General features: G+C 42.4%; 1 protein-coding gene across 1 annotated transcript; it reads left to right on the top strand.

Annotated features, from left to right (window-relative positions):
* Window positions 1-7,660: 7,660 nt before the first annotated feature.
* On the top strand, window positions 7,661-8,970 carry LOC139329557 (E3 ubiquitin-protein ligase TRIM35-like). The gene is given in 2 exon segments (XM_070959945.1): window positions 7,661-8,935; window positions 8,938-8,970. Coding segments are annotated over 2 exon segments (1,308 nt in total).
* The last annotated feature ends 1,990 nt before the right edge of the window (window positions 8,971-10,960 follow it).

Below are 10,960 nucleotides of genomic sequence, written 5' to 3'. Positions count from 1 at the left end.
CATGAAGACAAGCAACAACTTTGTGGAAGTTGATGGATCCAAATAAAGAAAACAGAATCAATCTATCAATAACTGAGTGTTTGAGCAGCCAATCATCCTGTCCAGACCATAAAGTTTGAAGTTTCGCATGTGACATTTTTATGTTTTGTATTTTCCTAAATATATGAACAATTGTCTGTTTGATGTGATGAAGCTGAGCTGATTCTGTCTGTCAAAGTGTTTTCATTCAGTTTCCATCAGTTGAATTCTGCTGGTCGTCATTTCATCACAGGACACGTTCTATTTAAGGTGGACAGCTCATGTTTAAGGTAGATGTCTCAGTGTGGGATATAGTTCATATTAGACTGAATGTAGTCCTTTATTTCTTGAAAGAGTGGAATAGAGTGGCTAAAATGCACTGTGCATGTTGTGAAGTTGATAGTATGGGGTGTAACATTACAGGGACCTCTGCAGCCAATAAATGGTAAATACTCCCAACAGCCCAGTGAAAAACAAAACAGCACAGCATGAAGGTTTTCTGTAGACCAAAAAGTTGCACTGAACCTTTTTATTTGAACAGTGTTCAGAAGGACCTAAAATTTGTACACTTTCTACGAAAGTCATGTCAACCTATGATCAAACGTTTTTATATTTGTTCATTAAAGTACTTTTAAACCTGCGCAGTGTACTGTGTGTTTTCAGTGCTTTCACTTCAGTTCTTTGACTGTCGACAAAACCAGCGAGACAGTGAGAGTGAGTTAAAATTCGTACAGCTGTGAAGTTATGTGTACCCACAACGTAGCCTCTCAGTGAGAACCAGAAAATTTTATTTCAGTGTGTTTGATATTTGTTTAAAATCTGGACGTTCAAGATAGATGAACTCTACAATATTGGCCTTTCCAGGCATGTCCACGTTGCTGGTTCTTCTCTTCCTTCCTCCCTGTATCAAAAGGTGTGCCCCAGGGTTCCATACGAGGACCACTACTATTCTCCACATGTGGATATAATATTTATAAAATGCTTTATTCCATTTTTATGCAGATGTTGCAGTTATCTATTGCTCAGCCCCTTCAGTAACAAAAACCCTTCAATCTCTGCAGTCTGCATTTGATGTTCTTCAGTTCTATTTGACTAAATCTCAACCCGCCCACCCGAGACCAGACCAGCCGGGCCAAGAGGGCCCGAGGACAGCGCCCCCTGCAACAGATCAGACACATCTCTCAGTGTGGAGGACCCACCGAGGAAACACTGGAACATTTAAAAGAAGAAAAGTTCATAAGATAATAAGTAAATAAAATAGGGTAAAATAATACAACATATAAAACATGAACACTGAATGAAATAAGATGAGTAAAGGAAATAAATAGTAAATAAAATATAAATGAAAACTATAGATAAACTATAAATAAAATGAGTAAATAAACATGTCATTAAAACATACAACTAAAATATGATAAGAAGCCTGATTAAAGGAATGAGATAAATCAAACAAATCAATTGAAAGCCTGATTAAAAAAGTGAGTCTTGAGCCTCTTTTTAAAAACATCAACAGTCTCTGCAGCCCTGAGGTTCTCCGGCAGGCTGTTCCACAGTCGGGGGCCATAATGACTAAAAGCCGCCTCCCCGGCTGGGGGAGCCAATGCAGCAATTTTAAAACTGGTGTAATGTGCTCCCCCCCCTCTGGTCCTCGTCAGCACTCATGTGGCTGAATTCTGTAGTAGTTGAAAATTTGAGGTACTCTTTTTGGGAAGACCAGAGAGCAGGGCATTACAATAATCTAAGCGACAAGAGATAAAAGCATGCATCAGCACCTCCGTGCTGGCCTGAGAGAGGAACGGGCGGACTCTGGCTATATTCTTAAGATGGTAAAAACCTGTCTTTGTTATGTTTTTGATGTGTGGAATAAAAGTAAGCTCAGAGTCAAAAATCATGCCCAGACTTTTTACAGAATGTGTCGGTTTAAGATCTTTAAGTTTTGGTAAAAGTTTCTCTCTCTGGCCTTCAAGACCAATGACTAAGACCTCTGTTTTGTCCTGATTGAGCTGAAGGAAATTTTCTGCCATCCATGACTTGATGTCTAAAATGCGGTTAAAAAGGGCATCAATAGGCCCTGTGCCTCCTGATGACATCCCCGAGGGGTAGCATGTACAGATTAAAAAGAGTTGGACCTAAAATTGACCCCTGGGGAACCCCACACTTGATCTCATAGGCACCTGAGGAGCATGCATCCCAACTTACAAAGAAGTGTCGGTCAGTGAGGTATGAGACGAACCAGTTAAAAGCAGTACCTGAGAGGCCGACCAGGTGCCTCAGTCTGTTTAATAAAGTGTGATGGTCTACTGTATCAAAGGCGGCAGTTAGATCCAGTAGTACCAAGACTGTGAGCTTGTGTTTATCTAAGTTGCATCTGATATCATTTAAAATCTTTAATAGGGCTGTCTCGGTACTGTGGTTCATCCTAAAACCAGACTGATACCTTTCTAAAATGCTCTTTTTGTTTAAAAAAAAAAAACGTTTACTGGGTTAAAAAACAGTTTTTCTAAAATTTTACTTAAAAAAGGTAAGTTGGATACAGGTCGGTAATTATTCAGAATATTGGGGTCTAAATTGCTGTTCTTCAGAAGGGGCTTCACCACCGCCGTTTTAAAGGAGGCGGGGAAGACACCTGTCTGAAGAGAGCAATTCACCATGTTTAACAGCTGTTCCTCAAAGAACCCACAGAGCGTTTTAAAAAACGGTGTGGGAATTGGGTCTAAAAGGCAGGTTGTGGGGTTTACCTGGGAGAAAACTCGACCAAGTGTCCTTGCATCAACCAGGGCAAAACTCTCCAGTGTTTCCTCAGGTAATACCTGTGATCCAGACATATTGGTAGTTAAAACCTGTTGCGATAAAAGACTGGATCTGATGTTATCAATTCTGCGCCTGAAGTGGTCTGCAAAGTCTTCACACAGGGTATTTGTTATTGTCTTATGAGGTCTGTTAAAATTACTGTTTATTAAAAGATCAATTGTGGAGAAGAGAAATTTGGGATTATTTTTGTGGTCAGAGATTAGCTTTTTGAAGTGAGAAATTCTTGCCTGTTTAATGGTGTAAGTTTTGAGCTGATGATGTAAAATTTCATAGTGGACTGTTAGTTTTGATTTTCTCCATTTCCTCTCAGCACTCCTGCAGTTTCTTTTCAGATGCTTAATTTCTTTATTTCTCCACGGAGGTGTAAGTTTTTTCTTAATTGTTTTTGTTAAAAGAGGAGCCACTGAGTCCAGCGTTGACTTCAGATTACTGTTAAAATTGTCAACGATAAAATCACACGGTGCGGGTAAAATCTCTGCAGGAGTGCTCTGTAAAATCTGGATAAAATTTGCAGCCACTTCACAAGTTGGGTAGCGTTTCCTCACTGTTCTCACTGGTGCCTCCCGCTGATTAAAACTGGCGATGTTAAAAAACACACAGAAGTGATCGGACACCGCCAGATCCACAACAGAGGACACCCCCCAGACAGGCCATAAGTTATGATCAGGTCCAGGGTGTGCCCCCTGCTGTGGGTCGGCTGTGTAACGTGCTGTTTAAAATCCATACAGTTTAAGAGGTTTAAAAATTCTCTGGATACTGGGTCCGAGTTGTTGTCAATGTGTAGATTAAAATCACCAGCTATTAAAATCCTGTTGTAGGTGGTGTGAATGATTGATAGGAACTCAGAAAATTCGCTGATAAAAGAGGATGAATATTGGGGTGGTCTGTAGACGGTTATGCAAAGAATAGGAGGACTGCTAAAAACAAAGGCATGGTGCTCAAATGATGTTAAACTTTTAAAATTTGCAGACATTGTAGTTCTTGTGATAGATGCAGTACTGTTTTTAACTGGTTCCACTCTTATCTCTCAGACAGATGTTTTTATGTAAGTATGGATATTTGTTCCTCAGGAACCCATGAAATTAAGTGTGGGGTCCCCCAAGGATCAATTTTAGGTCCAGTTCTTTTTAATCTTTACATGCTTCCCTTGGAGACATCATCAGGAGACACAGCATCAGTTTCCATAGCTACGTTGATGATACACAGCTGTACACTGCCGTGTCTCCTGAAGACTCCGGGCCAATAGATACCCTTTTTAACTGCATTTTAGATATCAAGTCATGGATGGCAGGGAATTTCCTCCAGCTCAACCAGGACAAAACAGAGGTTTTAGTTATAGGTCCTGAAGGCCAGACTGAGAAACTTTTACCAAAACTAAAAGATTTTAAACCAGTACAATCTATTAAAAACCTGGGCATGATTTTTGACTCTGAGCTGACTTTCATCCCACATATCAAAAATATAATAAAGATAGGCTTTTATCATCTTAAGAACACAGTCAGAGTCTGCCCGTTTCTCTCTCAGGCTAGCACAGAGGTGCTAATGCATGCTTTTATTTCCTGTCGTTTAGATTACTGTAATGCCCTGCTCTCTGGTCTTCCCAAAAAAAGTATTTCAAATCTCCAATTACTGCAAAACTCAGCCGCACATGTACTGACGAGGACCAGGGGGCGGCCCACATTACGCCAGTTTTACAGTCGCTGCATTGGCTCCCTGTCCGCTTCAGGATCAATTTTAAGGTTCTTTTACTAGTTTTTAAATGTCTTAATGGCCTTGCGCCCTCTTATTTATCTGACCTGCTTTTACCATATCAACCCTCGCGGTCCCTGAGGTCCTCCAGCACCGGCCTTTTATCCATACCAAAAGCCAGAACAAAAACCACGGTGAGGCGGCATTTAGCCACTATGCTCCTCACCTGTGGAACAGCCTGCCGGAGAGCCTCAGGACTGCAGAGACCGTTGATATTTTTAAGTGAAGGTGAAAAACACACCTTTTTAATAAGGCTTTTTGAGTGACTGTTAAATTCTTCTTATGTTTTATCATTTATCTAATGTTGATGCCTTTTGGTTTGTTGTTTCATATTTTGTATTATTTTATCATATTTTACTGTTTCATTTATTTTTTAATTCCGGTGTTTCCTCGGGGGGTCCTCCACACTGGGAGCTGTGTCTGGTCTGCTGCCGGGGGTGCTGTCCGCGGGTCCCTTTGGCCCAGCTGGTGGGGGGACTCCCCACCTCGGTGTGGTGGTCAGTCGGTCTGTCAGGGTCGTGGGCCCAGGTGGCCGGTGGACAGCCCCAAATCCTCAGTGTCCTGCCGTGTGTCGTTACTCGACTTCGTTACTCATTACTCTTTCGACCATTTGTGGTAGGAGTGTGTGTGTGTGTGTGTGTGTGTGTGTGTGTGTGTGTGTGTGTGTGTGTGTGTGTGTGCATGTATCTCGGGGTGTGTGTTAGTACATACAAAGGGTGGGACAGATGGGTTTTTAATGTTGTTCTGTTTTTATTTATATTGTTTTTAACCCTTGTAAAGCACTTTGTGTTGCATTTCATTATGTATGAAAAGTGCTATATAAATAAAGTTTGATTTGATTTGATCCAGAGCATTCTGACTGACTGTGCTACTGTGTGGTTTGCCAGCTGCACAGTAGCCAAGTGAAAGGACCCGTTCCTGTGCTGGCCTTCACCTGTCCAACCAAGCCATACACACTGCATGTGGATCAATCGGGAGTAAAGGCTCTCTGCAAGTGAGAGTCTCTGAGTGTCTAGACCCCCCAGGCTGATGCATGGATCAGCTAGGCACTTCTGGTGGTATCCCAGAGGGATCTGGAAGGCAGCCTGGAAAGAAGAGATTCAGTCGGTACTTGGACCACTGCGTTGATCCAACATAGATTTCACATACCCAAAATGGCCGCTGACATAGAGCAGTATATCAAGACATGCAGGAAGTGTGTGGCTCAGAAGACCTTAACTCTCAAAGCTACTCCACTGCATCAGATCACAAGTGGTGGTCCGGTGGACCTAGTATGTATAGCTTTTGTCAATAAAACCAGATTCCTGGGGAGTGGCTCATGTCTTAATGGTCACCAATCATTTCACCCAGCACCAACAAGGACCACAAGACGAACCACTTGATTGATGGACCATATGATTGACAACCTAGCAGCTGAGGTCAGTGCACAGACTGGACAGACCACTGAATTGGTTACAATCCCCTCTTGTTGTACCTTAAAAACAAGTGAAGTATGAGATTTCAGATGGATGCTTTGGGAAATTATGGCGTCTTTCTTCAGTGCTGAGTGTGTGTGTGTGTGTGTGTGTGTGTGTGTGTGTGTGTGTGTGTGTGTGTGTGTGTGTGTGTGTGTGTGTGTGTATGACACGGCCTCGCCTGCTACATCAGCTCGGCAGATAGCTAACAGTTTCCTCAAGATAAAGAGTGAAGCAGCTTTCATCTTTTCTTCTAGTCTTTACTCGGGAAGCACTGTAACACTAGACACATACAAGAATACATCAAACAGTATTTCATTCAATAATAGATGTTGTTGAAGAACAAAATTGTTATCTTAGCTGTTTTAACTGTGTAGCGACAAATGCGCTAGCTTATGGCTAACGTATATGGGAAATTCCATTATGATGCTAGCAGTTAGCATATACGATCAAAACACACATTTAGAACGAACTTAGATTCATTAACAAATTAATTCAACACTAGTGTTCTTATTATTCAATGTCAAAATGACTGTATGAAACTTACAGGCCAACATGTTTTCTGGCCAACTAAAGTCATAAGAGGAAAAATAATTGACAGTTTACTTCACCATGTTCCGTTGTAACTACGGCAAGCCTAATAGTACAAAATAAATTTACGTTAGTAGTCACTACTTGAGGTCTCCTTTTCCCCCAGAAGAACATCAGAACATCACAGTCCTTATTCCTTACAATAAGATTTCAGCTGTTAATATGTTTTCAGAAAATAAACTGCAGGTTGATATATTTAATAAAAACATTTCATTTTTTCTAAATGTTTAAAATCACCTCCCAGTTATTATACTTCTCCCTACTGCACAGCATCAGTCGGCATATCCTGGAATGAATCAGTGCTTGGGAATGAAACACACCCTTGTTTTACATGAGAGGTGGCAGCATTTAAAAGAGGTGGAGCGACAAAGATACACGTCTCACCTGAAACTACTGAAAAAGCCCGTTCTTCTTCCTCACTAAAGACAGACACACCGAGTGAAACACAGAAAATGATTTACCTTCAAACCAAACAAACAACTTCCTCTGAGCGACATCAGCTACAGGAGAGAAAAGCTGAAAACTTCAACACTGCTGCTTCGACCTGCTGAGGGTGAGTTTGACTGAAAACAGGACTCAAAGTGAGTAAGTAAAATGTATTTTTCTTTTCTTTTCAAACAAAGTTATGAAGATATAGAAACGAATACAGACAAGGCAAGTCGGAAAAGATGGGTTTTGAGAAGTTTTTGAAAGACCTTGATCAGATGATCTGAGTGGCTGAGAGGTGGAGTAAGATTGAAGAAATGGATGAAGGCTAAGACCATGTAGGGCCTTGTGTGCGGATAGCAGTGTCTCTCTTCCATACTTTATGGGGTGCCAATGAAGGGATGTGAGAATTGCTGTGATGCTGGATCTACAAATGCTTTTGGTTCGCAGCCAGGCTGCACTGTTTTGCCTGAGGTGTAGGCAGGACAATGCTGCTCGGCTGAGAGAAAAGAGCAAAGTGAAAGTAAATTTCAGTTATGTCAGAGAGGGGGAGGGAGGCCATGACTGACTGTACTGTCTGTCTGCTGTTTTCAGCTTCACTCTGAGACAACATGGCTTCCAGATCAGAGGACGATCTCACCTGCTCGATCTGTCATCACATCTTTAGAGATCCTGTTGTTCTGTCATGCAGCCACAGCTTCTGTAAAGTCTGTCTGAAGACCTGGTGGAGACAGAAGGAAACACGTGAGTGTCCAGTTTGTAAGGAACAATCTTCCAGAGATGAACCACCTGTAAGTCTGGTGTTGAAGAACCTGTGTGAGGCCTTCTTGTTGGAGAGAGATCAGAGAGCTTCAGAGGCTCTCTGCAGTCTGCACTCTGAGAAACTCAAACTCTTCTGTCTGGACCATCAGCAGCCAGTTTGTCTCGTCTGCAGAGATTCAGAAAAACACAGCGACCACAGATTCAGACCCATCGATGAAGCTGCACGACAACACAAGAAGATGCTTCAGGAAACTCTGGAGCCCTTAAAGGGGAAGTTAAAGTTTTATGAACAAGTTAAAGTGAAGTTTGATCAAACAGCCGAACACGTGAAGGTCCAGGCAGAACACACAGAGACGCAGATTAAGCAGCAGTTTAAGAAGCTTCACCAGTTTCTACAAGAGGAAGAGGAGGCCAGAGTGGCTGCACTGAGGGAGGAAGAGCAGCAGAAGAGTCAGATGATGAAGCAGAAGATGGAGGATCTGAGCAGAGAGATAGCAGCTCTTTCAGACACAGTCAGAGCCACAGAGGAGGAGCTGAGAGCTGAAGACGTCTCATTCCTGCAGAGCTACAAGGCTGCAGTGGAAAGAGTCCAGCAGCGCCTCCTGCTGGATGATCCACAGCTGCCCTCAGGAGCTCTGATTGACGAGGCCAAACACCTGGGCAACCTGACCTTCAACATCTGGAACAAGATGAAGGTGATGGTCTCATACAGTCCTGTGATTCTGGACCCAAACACTGTTTGTCCAGGACTCATCCTGTCTGAAGATCTGACCAGTGTGAGACGAGGAAAAGGACAGAGACAGCAGCTTCCTGAGAATCCAGAGAGGTTTGACTTGTACACCTGTGTCCTGGGCTCTGAGGGCTTTAACTCAGGGACTCACAGCTGGGATGTGGAGGTTGGAGGCAGTACAGCTTGGTGTCTGGGTGTGTTAGCAGAGTCTGTCCAGAGGAAAGGAGTCACTCATTCTGGATTCTGGAGAATAAGGTTTTTTGGAGCTCAGTACTCAGCACGTTCACAATCAGGTCCATCCACTGTTCTGCGAGTGCAGAAGAAGCCTCGGAGGATCAGAGTGAATCTGGACTGGGACAGAGGACAGCTGTCCTTCTCTGATCCTGACACTAACACACACATACACACCTTCACACACACTTTCACTGAGAGGATGTTTCCATATGTTGACACTTTGGATAAATTCCCATTGAAGATATTACCACTGAAGGTCCGTGTGACAGTGAACCCGAGCAGGCAGAGATAAAGAGGACAGTTATATCTGTGATCTTTATTTCTTCAAGGGAAAAATCACTGAATTTAACCATTTCAGCTGCACCTGCTCTGACTGCTGCCCCATTGTCATTATTCCAAAGATCTGTTCATTTTTGTTTCAGTTATTTTTCATTGTTTGTTTTTCTTTCTTTTGTTTTTTTGTTTCTCATGTAAAACTGTTTCACTTAGTTTCTGATTTTTTGGTTCATTTGGGATTTTCTTTCTCATCAGTACAGAGTCAGATGAAATTGTCTAATCTTTATAATTTGGACTTGTGTGTGTATGAAGCCATGGAGACCTGCAACCACTTTGTGGAAGCTGATGGGTCCAGATAATGAAAAAAGAATGAATTTATCAATAACTGAGCGACCAGTCTTTGTTCAGATCCAACTTCATTTTAAATTCTTGTCCAGGTTAGAAAGTTTCCAAACAAAATCAATGTTTCCAGTGGCCATAGTAAATAAGATGGGAGCAAAGGAAGAAGTCAGGTGACGTAGTCAAGAGCAAGAAAGTCCACATACGGAGGAAGGTGTGGTGGATGGATGGCCAAAACAAACACAGGACTTTTACCCAGGAGACGGCTGTTAATGTCCTGTTTGAAACCAAAAGTCAACGTTGACTTATCTTAACTGACGTAACATACGCAGCAGTAATGTATGTAATTTAACTCAAAACATGATTTTTTTCCAAATCCATCCAAGACGTACGTCAACCACGTGACCACAAAAGTCTGGTACTTGTGTCGCTTTGGAAGTCATTGGCAATCCAGTCAGAACGAGGACGCAGGTATGACCTTTTGTTTAATGCCACCATCAGGTCAGAGTTTCCATGAAATAAAAGGACCAGATTTCATTAAATTTCATTCAATATTTTAGTTTCCCAGAGGAAGATTCACGTTGATGATTGGCTCATTGGTCTGTGGTCCAACTTCCTCTTTCATCCCCTTAAAACTCACACTGCCAATCAGATTACCGGCTTTCTTCTCGTTCTTGTTCTTCTTCTTCTTGTTCTTCTTCTTCTTCTGGCCTGTTTGCTGTAGAGTTGTTGTAGCTATAATGCATTTTTGCAAGTTAGATTTCAATTATTCTTGGATGCATTTATCCTTTTTTGATAGTTGCCATCTGCCCAACACACATGAAGTTATCAGTATGGATCAGGCTGTTATTGATTGTTTCATGGTGGATTGGTGATTGATCTTTCAGTCATCATAATTCATTGGCCAATGATTGAAGACTCTTTGAGCAGCAGCCATGGACTTCTGAAGCCTCTGCTCGGCCTTGTTAATCATGTGGCTGGTGAGGGACAACAAACTCATCTCTCCCAAAGTCAGTTATTTCAACTGTCTTAGCGATGTTTAAAAACCAGGTCGTTTTAAACATCCAGCCAGAGCTGAACCTTCAAAACCAAGTTTCACCGCACTGTATTTCATTAAGCATCTGTGTCTGGGTAAAACTGCAATTTGTGACATCTGACTCTGAGCAGACAGTCATTATTAGTATTCACCTCCTCTGATTAGATAATCCTGAGTGAGTCAGTTCTTTGCTATAGACAGTTAAAAGCCATATTCCCTGCAGCCGTTGTCTGATTGTGCCCTGCGCCCTCCTGCCGCCCCCGGGCTTCATGCGTCGACAGGAATAACTCAACGAGGGAGACGGCTGCGTAGGCTGCTCTGCTGATATTTGGACAGACAGGGCTGAGTGACACTGCTAAAACCGCACAGCGAGACAGCGTCTGCCATGAGGTTAGACCAATAAAATAAAGTCAATTTGTTCCCAGTCACCTCCTTCCATAACTGGGAGCCAGTTGCTTGGAGACACGTCCTGCTGTCGCTGAGACTGTGTTTATACAACATCACACCATCGGGGGAAAGGAAGAAAGTTTGTTT

Source organism: Chaetodon trifascialis, chromosome 3 (genome assembly GCF_039877785.1).
Source record: "Chaetodon trifascialis isolate fChaTrf1 chromosome 3, fChaTrf1.hap1, whole genome shotgun sequence".
NCBI lineage: Eukaryota > Metazoa > Chordata > Actinopteri > Chaetodontiformes > Chaetodontidae > Chaetodon > Chaetodon trifascialis.
Note: the sequence above shows the minus strand (reverse complement) of the source record. Positions and strands in the feature narration are given on the sequence as shown.